The sequence below is a fragment of the Erythrolamprus reginae genome, chromosome 3, assembly GCF_031021105.1.
Source record: "Erythrolamprus reginae isolate rEryReg1 chromosome 3, rEryReg1.hap1, whole genome shotgun sequence".
NCBI classification, from domain to species: Eukaryota; Metazoa; Chordata; class Lepidosauria; order Squamata; family Dipsadidae; genus Erythrolamprus; species Erythrolamprus reginae.
In genome coordinates, this window is record NC_091952.1 from 142,723,315 (window position 1) to 142,743,582 (window position 20,268).

Genomic DNA, 20,268 nt, shown 5'->3' on the forward strand with positions numbered 1-20,268 from the left:
GGGGGAGAAAGGAAAGAGGGAGGAAGGGGGGGAGAGAAAATTGAATGAAGGAGGGAGAGAAAGAAAGAGTAAGAAGTAGAAAGGATAGAGAAAAAGGAAGAGAAAGGGAGGGAGAGAAAGGAAAGAGAGAGAAAGGGAGAGAAAGGGAGGGAGAGAAAATTGAATGAAGGAGGGAGAGAAAGAAAGAGTAAGAAGTAGAAAGGAAAGAGGGAGGAAGGGGGAGAGAAAGAAGATATGAAGGAGGGAGAAAAAGAAAGAGAGATAGGAAGGAAAGAGGGAGAGAAAGGAATGAGAGAGAAAGGGAGGGAGAGAAAGGGAATGAAAGAGGGAGAAGGGGTGAGAGATAGAAAGGATAGACAGAAAGGGAGAGAAAGGAAAGAGAGAAAGGGAGGGAGAGGAAGGAAAGAGATGAGAGAGGAAGGAGGAGACAGAGGGGGTGAAAGCGATGTCAGGTGGAGATTCGGCAAAAAACCAAGTTTGCTTAAAAAAAATTCTGGCTCCTAAATTTTTTGGCTGGCTCCTAGATTCTGAACAACTTTGTCGACCCCTGTCCTAATGCATGGATAATTGACCACTGACAACTCAACTCTTCATTCTGTACCCAAGTAGTAGGAGTCATTTCCAAAAATGCCATCAGTCTCCTCTGATTTACCACAATCATACAATCTTCTCCCCACTCACATCCTTATTTCCTTAATTTGCTGGATTGAAGAAAGCCTCTTTTCTAAATAGTCCTCTGAATGTAACATGCATCTGGACACTGCAGTCCTCCAACCTGCATCCTGCCAATCTATTCATGCAACTGGGGTCAAGTCCATTTCATTCCCACACCTCTGTCCATATGGCCCTGTTGTAGCATGAGGGAATGGTGGGAGGGTGCAGCACAATCTCTCCTACCTGTTTATTGGTGTATTTCTGAGGGTTGGTACGGTAGCTGTAGTCTGAATACTGCTCCGAGCCTGTAGAATTGCTGTCCCCAGTGCCCACAAATGTATTGGTGGCTGGGAGGTCCTGTACTACCTGATGCTTCTTGGAGGCAGATGGTGATTGGGGCTGCAGTTGAATGGAAGGCAAAGGTGAATTGGAACGGTAATGGCGGCCAAGGTCAGGGCTTCCAGGTGGATAATTAAGAGGCAGATGGATACGGGGACTGTCACTTACTGAATCATTCATAAGGTTGAATTTAAGTGATTTCTGCAGCCCCGTTTCTTCTTCATCCTCAGCTGGTTTTGGCGGCTTGGTGGATTTGCTTTTTTTCACTTTGCCTTTGGCTTTGTTCCCTTTGCTGCTTTGTTTGGGAGCATACAGATCCTTAGTTTCCTTTTTGCCAGCTTGATAACCACTTTTGGCCTCCTTTTGACGGCAATAGCGTACCAGCACAACAAGCAAAATTATCAAGGTGACAGTCACTATGCCTGCGATAACTCCAAACAAAATATTACTGCGCTGCTTGTTGCGCTCATACTCTGGGTCACCAGCAATGTCAATGTCAATCGGTGTGTCCAAACTGTGTCCTACAAGGGTCTCCAACAGTGTCCGGTTAGCCAGTGTTTCATTCACATAAAAATGAACTAATGCTGTGCTGTGGTGAGAAGGTTTCCCTTTGTCTTTTACATGCACAACCAAGCGGTGAAGTCCATGATGCTTGCGGAGAATCTCTTTTTCTAGCGTGATATTTCCACTTACAGAGGAAATCTTAAAAAGTTCAAAGGGGTTTCCCCCAGCAATTCTAAACAGTAATTCAGCATTGATCCCAGAATCAATGTCTTCAGCTCCAACACTCATAACCTGTTGCCCAGGACTAGTATTAGGCAGAATATGTTTATAGGAAGCATTGGATGGAGATATAATTACAGGAGCATTATCATTTTCATCTAATACATTGATTGTCACTCCCACATAAGCAGATCTAGGTGGATCTCCCCCGTCCACAGCTTTAAGCCGGAAAGTGTAAGTACTCTGTCGTTCACGATCAAAAGATATACTGGAGAGAATAGTTCCAGTACCATTTTGGATGACAAAGTCACCATTGTCCTGTTCCACTGAGAGTTGAATGACAGCATTATCTCCTTTATCTGCATCAATAACTGTCACCATGCCAACTGGACTCAGTGGTGGCATGTTTTCCATGACAGAAAAATTGTAGCCACTGAGCATGAATTTTGGATCATTATCATTGCGATCCATGACGCTGATGGCAATTGAGGCAGTTCCTTTGCGACTAGGGCTACCCTTGTCAGTTGCAACTACTAAGAATTCATAGCGTTCTTGCTGTTCCCGATCCAGCACATTTTTTACATGGATTTCACCAGAGTCTGGATCAATTGAGAAGGTGCCTTTTGATGAAGATTCTCCAGCAAGGGAGTAGATCAGTTTAGCATTAGATCCACTATCTGCATCAGTAGCACTCACTTCTACCACCAAGTCATTTGGGGAATTATTCTCAGGAAATGCCACCTCTGTTGAGCTTTGGCTAAACACTGGATCATTGTCATTGACATCCATCACCTGCACTTTTAGGGAATTAGTGCTTGACAGGGGTGGATTACCTGAATCCACAGCTACAATCTCGATGGTATAATCTTTTACTGCTTCATAATCCAAGGGTGTAGTAGTCTGTAGAAAGTATTTCTTTTTGCTATCACTGCCAGTATCACTGGCTTGTCGCAGCTGAAAAGGTACATCACCAGCCACCACACAGGTTACAACAGCATTTTCACCTTCATCCCGATCAGACACCTGTACCAGAGCTACAGGTGTCTCAACTGGCACATCTTCTGAAATATTGGCAATGCCATCCTGATGAGTCACCAAACCAATACCACGAATTTCAATGGATGGAGCATTATCATTCATATCCCTGACACTGATCACTACCTGGGCACGGGCAGTTTTGGGGTTAGCTCCTTTGTCCTTAGCCAACACTGAGAACTTGAGCACATTAATATCTTCACGATCAACAGGACCTTGTACTGTGATGAGTCCAGTGGCTCTGTCTAAGTGTAGCAGCCGATGAATTACATCTGAAGCCTGATGGAAGGAATAATCAATCTCAGCATTGGCACCCTGATCAGAATCATTGGCTTTCACCTGTAATGAAAAAAGAATCTAATTAGATATAACTTCAATGCTTTCATGTTTTGGATACTACTTCCAGAGAATTAAAAATATTATGACCTAATTACAATTAAACAGCAGCAGACATCATTAAATAAATGTTTATAGAATATTACACATACAATGAATTTTTGTCCTGATCCCACACTCTTTTTTTTTTGTAAGGGGATGTATTTCTTGGAATCCACTTAAAAGGCAAGTGGGAACATTGACCCAGTCAATTTCATACTTTGCTACTATATAGTGTAAAGTGCAGAACTGGACAACTATATAGACCAGTGATTCCCATCCTTTTTATGGACCATGCCCCATTGAAGCATGTCTAAAATCCTGATCCCTCCCCATGCCATATAATTCTTACTATTCAGAAAGTGAACTCTACTTGACTTAAACAAGGTTCCAATTACCCTCATTAAAAATCAAATTGCCTCATCTGTGGGGCATGGGAATCACTAACATGGACAATATAGTTCAATAACTACTGAAACAAGGAATGTGCAGCTCATGATTCAGCATTCTTTTTAAAATGTGCAGCACCAATTCCAATGCAATAATCAAAACAGCATTTAGAACTGAAAAGGTTGTCCATCCCTGCTACTGAGTGACATTTGAAACTAAGTAAAGCTCACCAATTTCAGGAACACCAGGGCACTAAACATCTGTTGTTTATGGTTCACCCATACAAGTTACAATTAATGAGTGAGCATAAAGCTGACTGGGGTATATTTTCAATATAGAGCAGTTTGACAAGAGATTATTGATTACCTCATATTTGAATAAAACAAACAAAAAAGGGATACTTAACCTACGACTGATTTGTCTAATGATCATTTAAAATTTACACATATAAATTATATAGAGTCATTCCGTGTCAAGTGGACCAGTGGTCCCCACATTACCATCTCAGATTTTGATGAAATTTGGCACATAGTTTCTTTAGGACAAAAAACTATGCTGTGCAAAATTTTAGTTAAAAAGACTAAAAATTGGGAGGTCTAGGAGACCTCAAGTAAAGGGTTGCAAAATGCTGAGTCAGCAAAAATGACATTTTGGGCCAACTTCCAGAAGCTGTAAACGTGGCAGTTTCAGTAGTATGTTGGAGATATTTGGTGAACCTGCACACCTTGTAAGGCTTTATAAACTGGCAAAACCTCACATACCTAGTCCTCTTACTTTTTACATGGTTCCGGCTCAAACTTTGCAAACCCCCCCCCCCTCAAAAATGAATTTACAGCAATCTTCAGGCTGCTGTAGTTTCAAAACTACATTTATTTATTTATTTATTTATTTATTTATTTATTTATTTATTCATTCATTCATTCATTCATTCATTCATTCATTCATTCATTCATTAGATTTGTATGCCGCCCCTCTCCGTAGACTCGGGGTGGCTCACAACTTGGCCTTTATCAGAGCTGCATTTGTGGAAAGTGGCTAGCCCAAGCAGCAAACCAGCCCAACCAGCTAACCAACCCAACCAGCCAGCCACAGAACAATAGATATGGAGTTGAAGTTTTTAATGAAACACAGCAGCAGTAGGAAGTCTTGGAAAAATATATTTACTTCTTATTTACACTACTAACTGTATTCTACTTTACTATACATACATTACACAAGTATCTCACTACAACTATCTCATTTACAATAACTCACAAGAACCAACAGACCAATACAGCAGCTTCAGAGTACACTTCACACAGATCAGGATAATAGAACAGAGAGAGCAAGAGAGCTCTTGCACATTTAAATACTTTTCACCGGATAACATTGCTGCATGCTTAATTGTCTCAGAATGACTCAGCATTCTCAACGTAGGCCTTCCTTCTGCATTGAGACATTACCTCAGGATATGCTAAATCCTGACACCCCTTCTAATGTCTTAATGCAGTAATGCACAACTTGTTTATCATTACTTTACTTTTTTTTTTCAATTTTTTTTATTATTTTCAAAAAAGACAAACAAAAACATACAACATTGAACATTTAAGGAGCTACCATTGCTCCGCTTATCGTAGAAGTCTACCTAATACAGAATATAAAAAACTCTAACTATTACCAAATCTTAGCAGATTATCATTAAATTTAATTTTGTGTTTTTAAGATTAAAATCGTTAATTAAATTTCTTTATGTTTTTTTTAAAGATAATATACTTGTATATATATACATATATATGAAGAATAATAAACAAATTATTAGTAATACAAGAAGAAAATAAAATAAACACTTCTAAGTTTGTTATCATATAAACTATTTAATTCTATCTTATAATTTTCAAATAGTCATTTATTCTTATATATTTAATTTTTTGTACTATTTTTAACATTCCACCAATCATATACTTTATCCCATATTTTATAAAATTCTGTTTCAGTTTGGTTGTTCAAACGTTTAGTCATCATGTCTAATTCTGCACATTCTATAATTTTTTTACATACCTCCGCATCTTTCGGTATCGTCTTTTCTTTCCATTTCTGTGCAAATGTTATTCGTGCCGCCACCAATATATGTATTATTAAATAGTAAATTTCTTTTTTATACTTTATATTTGAAATTCCCAATAGGAAAAATTCAGGAGATTTTTTGATCTTCTCCTTTGTTATTTCATTTATCCAATTCTCTACTTTATTCCAAAATATTTTTGTCTCCGAACAGGTCCACCAAGCATGATAATATGTGCCAACTTCTTTTTTGCATTTCCAACAAATAGGCAATACAGATGGAAACATTTTAGAAATTCTATATGGTGGAAGGTGCCATCTATAAAACATCTTAATTTGATTTCCTTTAAAAGAGATTGATTTTGTTATTTTCCAATTATACTTCCATACCTTTTCCCAAGTATCTATATCAATCTCTTTACCAAAATTTTTGCACCAACTGATCATGTTATCTTTCAATATCCAACCTATCGTTCTATGATTTAATAAATATTTATAAACATTTCCAATTGTCTTTGTTTGACTTTGGAATAATAATTTACTCAAGACATTATTTTCTTTTTTAAAAAGTCTTTATGTCTATTTGGTATCTAGAACTAATCTGCATATAATGCCACCAATCTAAATCTATACCTAACTCGTATAACTCTTGTTTTGTTCTTAATTTTAATTGATTATCTAACAAGTCACTATATTTCCATATCTTACCTTTTCCTTTAAGATTCGGGTGTACAATAGCTTCAAAGGGTGAAACCCATTCTGGCATAACTAAAAAGTGATTTTTCTTTATTTCATTCCACACTTCTATTAATGCTTTCCTAATAAGATTGTTTTTGAAATATGAGTGAGTTTTTAATTTGTCATACCATACAAATGCGTGCCATCCGACCATCAGGTCGTGACCTTCTAGATTGAGCAATCTTTGATTTTCTAGTGTCAGCCATTCTTTTATCCATGTCAAGGCTGTGGCATGATAATATAGTTTCCAATTTGGGAGGCCTAGGCCTCCTCTTTCCTTACGATCTTCTAGTGAATTTTGTTTTATTCTTGATTTTTTGCCTTGCCAAATAAATTTTTTTATTATCCTATTCAAGTCGGCAAAGAATTTCGTACCTGGATTTATTGGGATCACTTGGAAAAGAAACAATATTTTTGGAAGAATGTTCATTTTAACTGTGGAGATTCTTCCTACGAGTGATAATTGCAAATTGCTCCATATTTCTAAGTATTTTTTAATCTGACTTAATAATTTTAAATAATTATCATTTTTTAAGGATAAGGCTTTAGAAGTCATCCATATCCCTAAATATTTAACTTTTTTCGTGATCTTCATGTTTGATAATTCTCCTAAATATTTTCTCTGTTTCAGTCATATTTTTTGTTAATATCTGTGTCTTTTCCTTGTTTATTTTCAATCCTGCGACTTTCCCATATTCTTCGATCACATTTGTTAAGTTTAAAATAGATTCTATTGGGTCATCCAAAACAAACACTACATGGTCAGCAAATGCTTGTGTTTTATAAGTTTCCTTTCTGATTTCCAATCCTTTTATTTCCTTATCCGCTCTTATTTTTATCAACAATGCTTCTAAAGTTAGGATAAATAACCCGGATTGTGGGGGCAATAGCCTAGCTCTGTTTAAAAAGTGCTATTGCTAACATGTTGTAAGCCGCCCTGAGTCTAAGGAGAAGGGTGGCATAAAAATTGAATAAATAAATAAATAATAAATGGTGATATTGGGCAACCTTGTCTTACTCCTCTTTGTATAACTACTTTTTCTGTCTGTTCACTGTTTATAATAATTTTAGCAGTTTGTTCAGAATATATAGCGTCTATTATATTAAAAAATTTTGTTCCTACTTCCATCTTATTTAATTGTATTTTCATAAAATTCCAATCCACGTTGTCAAATGCTTTTTTGGCATCCAAAAATATAAGTGCCATTTGCTTTTCTGGATGCTGCTCATAGTATTCCAGAGTGTTAACTATTATTCTTAAATTATTTTTGATTTGTCTTCCTGGTAAAAATCCATTTTGATCACTATGTATCATATTATTTATAATACTTTTAAGTCTATTAGCAAATATTGACATAAAGATTTTATAATCAACGTTCAACAATGATATGGGTCTATAATTTTCGATTTTTTCTTTCTGGGTATCAGCCTTATGTATTAAAGTTATTAAAGTTTCTGACCAGGTTTTTGGTAATTTACCTATTGTCAATATTTGATTATATATGTCAAGCATATTTGAAAAAAGTATTTCTAATTCTAATTTATAAAATTCAGCTGGTATTGCGTCTGGGCCAGTCGCTTTGTTATTTTTTTGATTCTTTATAGATTGTTCATTACTTTACTTTTTACATACATACATTTTCATTGTTACATTTACTTTCCCCATACAGCCCCGAGTCTACGGAGAGGGGCGGCATACAAATCAATAAATATACATTCTAAATATACTTCAATTCTAATTCCTCCAGATTATACAAGTTGTGTCACATTTTGCAATCCAACTTCAATATACTATTTTTTTACTTTGTTGGCATCCTGTACTTTCACTTACTTTAACAATTATACAATCTTTGTTTCCTGGTTTTTACAATGTCAATGTTCACCTAATGTCTTACATATCCCAAGTCTGTTACCATACATGGCTTGTTCAGATCATTAAATACTTGCATGATTAACCAATCATCTCTTGCCCTTACATAAATATCATCACCATATACAATTATCCTTATTTGAACCTTTCCACCATCCTTGGTATACACATGCACCAGCTGTGCTGCGCTTAAATCCCATTGCACTTAATTGTTCATCTAAACATGTATTCCAACTCTTAGGGAACCTCTTTAGGCCATAGAGAGCTTTGTTCAATCTATACACTTTAGAACTATCCTTCATTTCAAAACCAGGTGCTTGTTTGATATACACATCTTCCTTTAAATCAGCATTTATATAAGCACATTCAAAATCAAACTGTTTCACCTTGAATCCTTTTTCCATCTCTGACGCTAGCATACTTCTCAACAATTCTTCTTTAGCAGTGGATGAATGCTTTTGGATAAATCCCTTTGTTACAAGTCTTGCTCTGTATTTCTTACTTCCATCAGACATTTACTTTAACCTGTACACCCATTTTGAACCAATAACTTTTTTGTCCTTGGGTACATCAACAATATCAAACACATTTTGTTTCTACAATACCTCAAATTCATCCTTCATTGCATTTTTCCATTTTTGAACTTTAACATTTCATTATAACTTTCTGGTTTACCTAGCACACTACATACATGAACACTGTTTGAATAACCATACCTACAGTATCTGGAGGTTTCCCAATATTAGACCTCTCAGACCTCCTAGGTAGCACTCATTCTTCATTAACAACCTGTGTTTCCTCAGGCTCTACTATCAGTTCTTCTTTAACTTCACATTTCACACTGCTTTCTACTTGTGGCCTATCCTTAACTTCACTTTGCCTTGACTCTGTTGGCTTATTCCCCCAAAACATCCCCGTATTGGAGTGAATCCTTTCCCAATTTCTGTGTTTCTCAAAATTGGCACTTCTAGTTGGTATTTAATGGGTTTTTGTCAAATTTTGGCTATCTTTGATGCCCTGTTTGATCCTGTGGGACAGCTTTAATCCTCTTCAATTTAGCTCCATTAGAAAGAGCAGATTCTTTTCTTTGAGAATACAGTGGTACCTCATGATATGAACTTAATTGGTTCCAGGAGGAGGTTCATAAGGTGAAAAGTTCGTAAGACGAAACAATGTTTCCCATAGGAATCAATGTAAAAGCAAATAATGCGTGCAAATCCTTCAGGAAAATCCCAAACTTTAGAAGGGAGGCGAACAGAGGGCAGGGAGGAGCAGCTAAAGGGGGCGGGTGGAAGAAGCAAGGCTAGGCTAAAGGGTGAGTGGGAAGGAAGAAAGGCAAGGGGGGCGCCCCTCCCTTTTCTTTCTTCAAAAGACACCCTTTGCTGTTCTCTGCAAAGTCTTTCCCCCTCCAAGCCGCCCCTCCCTTTTCTTTCTTCAAAAGACACCCTTTCAGTGCCTGCAAGCATGCTGTTCTCCTACTTTTGTTAATGCAAAGTCTTTCCCCCTCCAAGCCGCCCCTCCCTTTTCTTTCTTCAAAAAAAGGGGGGGAAAAGAAACCCCTTCATCCCAGCAGCAGCGGCTTGGGTTCGTAAGGTGAAGATAGTTCGGAAGAAGAGGCAAAAAAATCTTAAACACTGGGTTCGTATCTTGAAAAGTTCGTTAGAAGAGGCGTTCGTAAGATGAGGTACCACTGTATATTGTTTTAATTTTGGAGTCTCTTCATATAAGGATTGAAAAAAATGTCCTCAACTGCTTGCAGGCAGCCTGTGATACAAGAGTAGTAAAACTATGTGCCAAATTTCATCAAAATCTGAGATGGTAAGGTGGGGATGATCTTTAAAATTGGTCCACTTGACAATGAATGACCCTATACCTAAACAAACTCCTGAAAACTCTATTGAATGCAGGAATGTTGCCCTTTCTTTATCATGCACCCTCTAATGTCTAGTTCCTACATTTAATCTGGTTCTGAAGCAGTGGCTATAATAGCAAATCACAAGTGATACAATCTGGAGTAGGGGGAAAGGGATCAGTTGTATGAATTCAGTCATCACCAATTCTTCTTCTTAGGTATCTAACAGATGACCAGAAGAAAGCATAGTCCTGCCAAATAGTTGATAGGAAAATTGTCAATCAAGCCAAAATGCCAAATGAAAATAGAAGGCCACAATTAGATAGGATTCTTGCATATTGAAATGAGCTGAATGGAGAGCCAAACCAATTGCAGGCAGCAAAACTAACAAAGATTGGAGTCAGTGAGTGACTGGGGCCAGCTGTGGAGCAGGGAGGAAAATCAGACAGAGAGGGCAGAGAACAAAGAGGCAAGTTGGTGAGAACAGACTAGGAAGGAGAAGAACGTAGAGAAGAACTTGCTGTGGACCATCAAACTAATGACAGAGTATAACAGGGGGGAAGGAAAGAGAGGAGAGACAAGCTTGCTGGGGACCATCAGGCAGTCATCTTTGCTGGTGGAAGAAGTGTTCTGGCGCAATGGACAAGCAAATGGGAGCAGCAAAGCAACAGGGAGCGAGTGAGAGAGCCTGAGAGCACCACAGAGAGCAATGAGGAAAGCAACAGGGGAGCTTAGTGGAGGGCTGAATGGAGCAGAGCAGACCAGACCAGACAGTGCAATTGATATGACTGGAAAGTTGAATGGCAGGCTGAGAGAGATTACCAAAGCAGGGATAAGGTTAAAAAGGACAAAAGGGAGCTACAAGAGTCCATGGAGAGGGGCGGCATACAAGTCCAATCAATCAATCAATCAATCAATCAATCAATCAATCAATCAATCAATCAATCAAACAAGAGGTTGGAGCAGCAAAACACTTCTGTGAAGGCAAAAAATTAAGCCTGACATTCCAATAGGCAGGGAGTAATGTCTCCAGTAGGTACAGAAAATAAAAGATAAATAGGCAAATAATAAGGACAAGAGTGGAAAATCAGAAACCAAGAAATAATAAGATTAATAAAGATCAATCAAATAAAGAAAATTTTAAATAATAAGATAGGGAGGAACTGGAGCTCAACAAGTTTTTTAAAATATAGGGAAGAAAAGGATAAATAAAACTAACGTAATAGTAGACAAGTTAAATAAATAACAAGGTAGAAAAACAATCACAAAAAAGCAGAAAAAAAGATAAAAACAAAAAGATATGAAACTTTTTACCCTTAATAGAACCAGCAGAAAGAAAGAAACTTATGGAACAGGTGACTGATACTATTGAGGTATACAATATATATTCCACATACAGGTGAAACTCAAAAAATTAGAATATCATGCAAAAGTTCATTTATTTCAGTAATACAACTTAAAAGATGAAAAGTAATATATGAGATTCATTACATGCAAAGCAAGATAGTTCAAGCCATGATTTGTCATAATTGTGATGTTTATGGGGTACAACTCATGAAAATAGGCATTGGATACTCACCTGAACTCCTCTTCTCATACGTAGAACTGGGACAGTAGTCATGTAGGTAAGCTTGCTGTCCTATCCAATCAGGACCTAGTCTGCACTCTTTTTAAATACCACCGGATCCGCCCCTTTCCCAGATTTCGCGAATCCATAGACTTGGCTCGCTCATGGTAGCTTTTGACTTAGTCGACTCTCAGCCTTATAGAAATAAGTTAGAAAGGAGAAAGGATAATTATAGGGAGGGAGGTGACTACTGTCCCCATTCTACATATGAGAAGAGGCATTCGGGTGAATATCAAATGCCTATCCTTCATACTGGTGAATGGGGGCAGTAGTCACGTGGGACATATCAAAGAGATGTGTCCCAATAGGGAGGGAGTAACCTTCATAGGTCATGAGTGATAACACTGTGCAGAACCCTCAAGCCAAAGGCTGCAGATGCAGATGCGTAAGAGTCAATCTTGTAATGACGAATGAATGAATTGGGAGAAGTCCAGGTAGCTGCTTTAGACACTTCCATCAGTGGTGCTTGAGTTGCCGCTGATGTTACTTCGCTGCGGGTAGAATGAGCAGTAACGTCTCTTGGTATTGCTAAGGCAGTTGTTTTGTATGCTTTGGTAATAGCACTTCTTATCCATCTGCCCAATATTGTCGATGATACCTTGTTGCCTAAATAGCGAGGGTAGTAGGCAATGAAAAGAGCCTTGGACTTGCGGAACGATTTACTGCATTCTATATAAATGCATAGTGCTCTGATAACGTCCAAAGTGTGCCACCTAATGCTTAACCAGTGGCCAGGTCTGTGCAGAAGGATAGAAGAGTGATGTCTTGCATTCTATGCTACATAAAGTTTACCTTTGGGAGGAAGGTTGCGTCTACCCTGAGGACTACTTTGTCTGGATGAAATTGGCATAAGTCCTGTCTGATGGAAAGTGCTGCCAGTTCAGAGATTTGATGAGCAGATGTAATGGCTATCAGGAACGCTACTTTGTAGGAAAAGTGTTGTAAGGAGACCGTTCTGAAGGGTTCCTATGGAGGGGACATGAGGGATGGCAGCATCCGAGGTAAATCCCAGGTTGGTTACCGGTGGATGACTGGGGGACGGGGGTTGGATACCACTTTGAGCAGTTCTTGAATTGCATGAAAGGTCTGGAGCGGTTCTCCTCTGGGACCTGCGAGAAGTGCCCCTAGAAGTTTAGTGAAGACTCTGGGGGCTGAGGACAACCCAAAGGGCATGGCCCTGTATTGAGAATGGTGACCCATGAAGGTGAATCGAAGAAATTGTCTGTGATCTTTGAGGATTGGTAAGCTAATCTAAGGAGACCATAAAGTCCCCGGCATGGAGGGAAGCTAGGATAGGTGCTAGAGAGTGCATCTTGAATTTCCAGTACTTGATGTACTGGTTTAACCTTTTAAAATCTAAAATGGCCCTCCAGTCTCCAGTCTCCTGAAGCTTTGGGAACAACAACGCTGAATAGCTCTGATTGAGAGGAGGTGGTTGAATAAGTTCCATAAATTTGTTTCTTTCTGCTGGTTCTATTAAGGGTAAAAAGTTTCATATCTTTTTGTTTTTATCTTTTTTTCTGCTTTTTTTGTGATTGTTTTTGTCCATCAGAAGTAGTGAATTTCTGGACCTAGGGATCAGGCAGGAAATGGAGGGGAGATGGAAAGGAACTCTAATTGAAGGCCCCACTGGATGGTGGATAAGACCCATGGGTCTTTGGAGGAATGTTGCCAGGCTAGTAGGAACCAGGCCAGGCAACTCCCTATAGGGATATCTGGGTGCCTACCATCTGGATCTCTTAAAGGGCCTAGAGGAGGAATTTCCTCTTTGTCCTCTGTGGATGTGCCCCTGCCCCCGATCTGATTGGCTTTGAAGTCAGGGGCTATACTGACCTACTGTCCTTTGAAAGGTGAAGATCTGATCTGATTGGCAAAAGGAAGGCCAAAAGGATTGTTGATACTTGGATGGGTTTTTCTGGATAGTGGTCCCTAGAATCTTTCTCTTGTCTGTTGTATCCGTGAGGAGAGGCTCAAGGAGGTCCCCAAACAAACCTTTGCGTTTGAGGAGACCTATTGCCAGTTGCCATTTCTGATGGACTCCTGCCTGCCATGGCTTGAGCCAGTGGAGTCTCCTGACTACCAGCGAAGCAGCAATGGATTTGGCAGAGAATCTAGAAGCCTGAAGAGTGGCATCCACCACATATTGGGCAGATGTGAAGATCTTGTTATGGTCTTGTTGAGCACGGAGGTTGTCGGGTGGTATGTGGTGTTGGATTTGTTGTAGCCGGAGAAGCATGGCTCTGGCAAAAAAGGACGCAGAGGCCCAACTGATTGATAGCTCAACTGCCAGCCAAATGGCTTCTCTTCAGCATTTGTTCTAGCCAGCGGTCCTCGACCTTCGTCACCTTTTCTGGCATGGCTGCAGCTGAATTTAAAGCCTTTATAAGTTCATCTACCTTGGGGAAGATCAGTAATTCGTCATAAGAAGTCGCTACCTTGTAGAATTTATTGTCTTTTGATGATGGAACCAGGCCTACTCCTGGACAAATCCACTGTTTCATAAGAGCATCATTAAATAGTTTGGGCATGGGGATGACATCTGTGTCCTGCTGTTCTTCAGAGAAGAAGGGACAGGTTTCTTGTTGATTGGAAGAAGGAATTGTTATGGCTGGTTTCTGAGAATCCAACCCTGTGGCCACCCGTGCTTTATGTAAAAGTGATTTGAATAAATGGATGAATAAATGGTGGAAAGATGGTGGAAGACCCTGGTGCCTTGGTCGGGACATCTTCCTCATCCGGAAGTCCTTGAAAGTGACTTTCAAAGCTATGCCTTGCTCTTTGTCCTCATCCTCATCCTCCTCAAATGAGGAATCTTCCACTGACCTGGGATCTAGAATTCGCCTGAGAGAGGCAGAACTGTGAGGGCTTCTCGGATATCTGAGAGGAGGAACTGAAGATGTAGAAGGAACAGTGAGAGCTAGAATTCTAGCATCAATAATCTGAGATAGAGTTGTTAACCTGGCTGGGCCCAGAGGGAGGAGTTCCTCTCTCTGAAATATGCCCAGCCATATTTCAGGTATGGCATCAGCTGCGACCCCAGGGAAGGGGAAGAGGAGTGGCTATCACAGCCATGGAGACTTTTTGCCTACATAGACTCGTTGCTCCCGAGATTGCGGGTTGTGTGTCCCTCCTGGTGAAGTTGGACTTAGCAGTTCAGGTGGGCTTGTTGCTCACATACCTGTCTGCCAGCTATGTGTCAACAGCCCTGCCTGTGCTGCTCGAGGAGGTGGCCAGGTTGGCAGTGGAGTTCCCCAGACATATTGTCCTGGGGAACTTCAATCTACCATCACTCGGCGGGTCTTTTGGGCTAGCACAGGAGTTCATGGCCACCATGGACCTGAATTCAGGGTCTGACTCATGGGGGGGGCATGCACCCAACATGATATTTCTCTAGGAGCAACTGAGCAATGGTCTGAGGCTAAGGGGCTTAGATGTTTTGCATCTGAGCAATGGTCTGAGGCTAAGGGGCTTAGATGTTTTGCATCTGTTTTGCATTTTCTACTACAGCTTGACTTTGTGGCTCCTATCCTCCCCCACAGGGAGGTGGAACCAATTAGGTGGTTCTGTCCCAGATGCCTAATGGACCCAGAGGGCTTTTAGAGGGCACTTGGGTTTCTACCAGATTCACTTGTTCACAGTTCGGCTGAGTCTCTTGCTGTGGCCTGGAATAAGGCTGCGAGGGAGGCTCTTGACTGGATTGCATCGTTGCGACCTGGAGAGCTCCTTGGTTTACCGAGGAACTCCCGGAGTTGAAGCACCAGAAGAGATGTCTAGAGAAGCAGTGGAGGAAAAGTAAATCCAAGTCCGATTGAATACTTGTAAGAGCTCATATTAAGACTTAGAAAGTCGCGCTCAAGGCGGCAAGATGCGCTTATCATGCTGCCTTGATTGCATCAGCGGAATCTCACCCAGCTGCTCGGTTTAGGGTGACTCGCTCCCTTCTGAATCAGGGGGGAGTTGAGGAGCCCTTACAGAGCCGTGCCGAGGATTTTAATAAGTTTTTCACTTATAAAATTGCTTGGATCTGGATGGACCTTGACTCCGATTGAATAGCAGAGTCGACTGACAACGAGTCAGTTGAGGTGACTGGGGCCTGTCCTTGTCCATCTGCCTGGGAGGAGTTTGACCTGGTGACACCTGATGAAGTGGACAAGGCCATTGGAGCTGTGAGTTCCGCCACCTGTTTACTGGATCTGTGTCCCTCTTGGCTGGTTTTGGCCAGCAGAGAGGTGACACGAAGCTGGGTCCAGGAGATTGTCAATGCTTCTTTGGGGAGGGGGTCCTTCTCGGCTCCCTACAAGGAGGCACTTGGGCGCCTCCTCCTCAAGAAGCCTTCCCTGGACCCAGCCATACTTAACAATTATCACCCAGTCTCCAACCCGCCCTGCCGAATGATCAAGGCTGCCTTGCGGGCTTCTCCACCAGCTGGATGCCACGTGCCCCACTCATCCCCGGAGGACAAGCTAAGAAGAAGAGGGGCAGGCTGCTGGCTCGTCCCCGGAGAGACAGAGACGGAGGGAAAGAGAGGGGGGAGGGAAGTGAGAGGGAAAGGGAATGTGAGAGAAAAGGAGAAAGAGAAAAATGAGAAACTGATGGAGGGAAAGAACGGGGAGAGGAAGAACAAACAAATGAGAGAAGGGATGAGAAGGAAAAAGAGGGAGAAGGAAGAGAAAAACTGAAATGAAAGGGAGTGAGATAGAAATGAGGGAAAGATTGAGAGAGAGAGAATGAGAGAGGGAGAAGCGGGAAACAAATGAGAGAAAGAAATGAAAGGGAGAGAAAATGAAAGCAAAAAAGGGGGAGAAAAACAAATGAGAGCAAACGGGGGAGAGGGGGGGAAAAGGAAAGAGAAGTGGAGAGAAAGAAAGAAAAAGGAAAAAGAGTGGGAGGGAAAGAGAGGAAGGGAGGGAAGGAAAGAAAGAAGGGAGACACTTCCCACAGAAAACATCAGGGGCCACAAACCCACCTCCTTGTGGCTGCAGAGGTTACTTACACTGCACACCAAGACAACTAGACACAAGAATAGTTTTTCCCCAAAACGCCATCACTGTACTAAACAAATAATTCCCTCAACACTGTCAAACTTTTAATTAAGTCTGCACTACTATTACTACTAGTTTTTTTCTCATCATTCCTATCACCCATTTCCTCCCACTTAGGACTGTATGACTGTAACCTTCCGGTTCCGGTATGACTGTAATCATCCGGTTCCGGGTGAGCAGTGAGGAGCATGGTGGGTCCGCTGCTCCTCTGAAACGACGGGAATCATCAGAAAAATGAGTCAATCCGGGCTCAAGACGGTTGGAGATGGGTCAGAGTCCACTGGCCACTTTGTCCCCCTACTTTTGTGATCCTGAGGGTCGGGAATGTTCCCGCCTGTTGGGGGGGCCGCCGAGAAAGACCACGGCAAGGAAAGGTGGCCAGCTGAGAAGCGGAGATGGCGGCGGCGTTCGGTGTTTGGCGGAGCCTCGCAGAAGATACAGCCTCTGTGAGATGCAGCCTTGTTGGAGAGAGGAGAGGTCGAAGGAACGCCGAGTCACTGCTGAGGGGGTGTCGAGGGTGCCGAGGGAGAGCGGACAGAGAGCGTGGCACCGGAGGAACATCTGGCCGGCGCGGAGAATGGCGGCGGGACCGGACAGAGGTCGGAGGCTCGCGGCGCCGGCGGAGAGATGATGAGAGGAGGTGTGGGGAGCAAAGGGAGTCAAGTCCCCGTTGAGATGGATCCCCAACCCGACTCCGGAGGTGAGAGGCCCGGTGTCGGGATGGTAATGATTGGGAACGGCAGAGACAACATGGGGGAGAGAGACAGCGGGGAAGAAATGGAGTCCAGTGGCGGAAGTCAGCCGTAACGCCAACAGATGAACGAGGACATTTAGGGGCAATTAATTTAGCCCCCTCCCGTTGGCACCAGTGGGTGAGAGCTATTGGGGGCCAAGGGGAGTCAAAAAACTGAGGACTATTCTATCAACTCCCTTCCCCCCAATTCCCCTCCTTCCCCTCTTGATCTATGTGTATCATTGCTGAAAGACTATGCCCCTTGCGGACTGTGGATGAATTGAAGAACTCTGCCCCCTTGTGGACTGATTTAAAAAGACACCTAGAAAGAGAGAAAATTAAGATCAAGACTTTTTAAATTAGACTAAGACCTAAGACCTTTGAAGACCGGAAGAACATCATGCCTGGACTGACTGATTACTGATGATTGAAAAATATTTTAAGATCTGTTTTATACCATTAACGAAATTAATTTATAATAACGTATAATTTTAGCGTATATTTTATATATTTATATTTTAATATTTAATGTTTTTAGTGTTTTTTAACTGCCATTTTATACTATTATTAATTTAATTGATTTTTAACGTAATTGGGGTTCTAAGTAATGGATGACTGGGATAAATATACTTGTGGTTATGAATGGAATGACTGGTATGATTGGGTGGGTGGGGGTGGGTGGGGGTTATGGTATGGATGAGTTTATTGATAGTAGTGTGAATGATAGGTTTGGCCCATCTGACACCCGGGAGACAGGAGAGGAAGGGGCACCGATCTCTGGGGGGACAGGGGGTCGGAATATCCCTGTGTTGCTGGGGAGAGGCAGATATGGCGGGGGCCACAGAGTTAGCCGTTCCAGGGGAACGAGGGATCGTTGCTTAATAACAGTCCCTTGTTCTAGCTCTGTGAGCCCAATCTTGGGTACTGGTGGTGAGTGTAACTCTGGCCCTGGGCTCAGGTTGCTGCTGCTGAATGCCAGGTCGGTAGTAAATAAAGCTCTCCTCATCCGGGATTTGATCCTGGATGAGGAGGCCGACCTGGCATGTATTACTGAAACCTGGCTGGGCCCGGAGGGAGGTGTTCCTCTCTCTGAAATCTGCCCAGCCGGGTTTCAGATATGGCATCAACCTCGACCCCAGGGAAGGGGGGGAGGAGTGGCTATTGTAGCCAGGGAGAGCCTTTGCCTGCGTAGACTCATTGCTCCGGAAATTGTGGGTTGCAAGTCTCTCTTGATGAAGTTGGACTTAGGGGTTCAGGTGGGCTTAATTCTCCCGTACCTGCCTCCCAGCTGCGTGTCAAAAGCCCTGCCTGTGCTACTCGAGGAGGTAGCCGGGTTGGCGGTGGAGTTCCCCGGACTCATTGTCCTGGGGGACTTCAACCTGCTGTCACTCGGCGAAACCTCTGGGTTGGCACAGGAGTTCATGGCCACCATGACAGCCGTGGACCTGACTCAAGTAGTACAGGGTCCGACTCACGAGGGAGGGCATGCACCTGACATGGTATTCCTTTCCGAGCAATTGAGTAATGGTCTGAGACTAAGGTGCTTAGAAGTATTGCCTTTGTCATGGTCAGACCATTTTCTACTATGGCTTGACTTCCTGGCTCCAATCCTCCCACGCAGGGAGGCGGAACCAATGAAGATGTTCCGCCCCAGACGCCTGATGGACCCAGAGGGCTTTCAGACGGCGCTTGGGGTTATTCCAGAGGCACTCGTCCACAGTTCGGCGGAGTCTCTCGCGGAGGCCTGGAACAGGGCTGCGGCGGGGGCTCTTCACCGGATTGCGCCTTTGCGACCTCTTCGTGGCGTTAGACCCCGTAGAGCCCCATGGTTCAACGAGGAGCTCCGGGAGTTGAAACGCCAAAAGAGACGTCTAGAGAAGCGATGGAGGAAGGGTAGGTCTGAATCCGATCGAACACTTGTAAGAGCTTTTATTAAGACTTACAAAGTGGCGCTCAAGGCGGCAAGATGCGCGTACCATGCTGCCTTGATTGCATCAGCGGAATCCCGCCCAGGCGCCCTGTTTAGGGTGACCCGCTCCCTTCTTAACCAGGGGGGAGTTGGGGAGCCCTTGCAGAGTAGTGCCGAGGATTTTAACGCGTTTTTCGCTGATAAAGTCGCTCAGATCCGGGCCGACCTCGACTCCAATTGTAAAACAGAGTCGACTGACAACGAGTCAGTCGAGGTGACTGGGGCACGTACTTGTCCACCTGTCTGGGAAGAGTTTGATCTGGTGACACCTCATGAAGTGGACAAGGCCATTGGAGCTGTGAGTTCCGCCACCTGTTTACTGGATCCGTGTCCCTCCTGGTTGGTTTCGGCCAGCAGGGAGGTGACACGGAGCTGGGCCCAGGAGATTACCAACGCTTCCTTGGGGAGGGGAGTTTTTCCATCACTCTATAAAGAAGCGCTCGTGCGCCCCCTCCTCAAGAAGCCCTCCCTGGACCCAGCCGTGCTTAACAACTATTGTCCAGTCTCCAACCTTCCCTTTATGGGGAAGGTTGTCGAGAAGGTGGTGGCACTCCAGCTTCAGCGGTCCTTGGAAGAAGCCGATTATCTAGGTCCCCAGTAGTCGGGTTTCAGGCCCGGTTACAGCACGGAAACCGCTTTGGTCGCATTGATGGATGATCTCTGGCGGGCCCGGGACAGGGGTTTATCCTCTGTCCTGGTGCTCCTTGACCTCTCAGCGGCTTTCGATACCATTGACCATGGTATCCTTCTGCACCGGCTGGAGGGGTTGGGGGTGGGAGGCACTGTTCTTCAGTGGTTCTCCTCCTACCTCTCTGGCCGGTCGCAGTCGGTGTTAGTGGGGGGTCAGAGGTCGACTCCTAGGTTTCTCCCTTGTGGGGTGC

The 20,268-nt window shown here is 42.8% G+C and overlaps 1 protein-coding gene across 9 annotated transcripts in view; it reads right to left on the reverse strand.

The window, feature by feature from the left end:
* The window catches only part of PCDH1 (protocadherin 1), a 434,444-nt gene that overhangs the window by 165,753 nt on the left and 248,423 nt on the right, over positions 1-20,268 (reverse strand). For 8 of the 9 annotated variants that reach the window (XM_070746895.1, XM_070746888.1, XM_070746894.1 and 5 more), the window contains one exon: positions 898-3,090. In XM_070746895.1, the coding sequence (XP_070602996.1) occupies positions 898-3,090 (2,193 nt within the window). Of the gene's footprint in view, positions 1-545; positions 3,091-20,268 lie in introns of all 9 variants that reach the window. The other variant, XR_011558642.1, reaches the window with a different exon arrangement.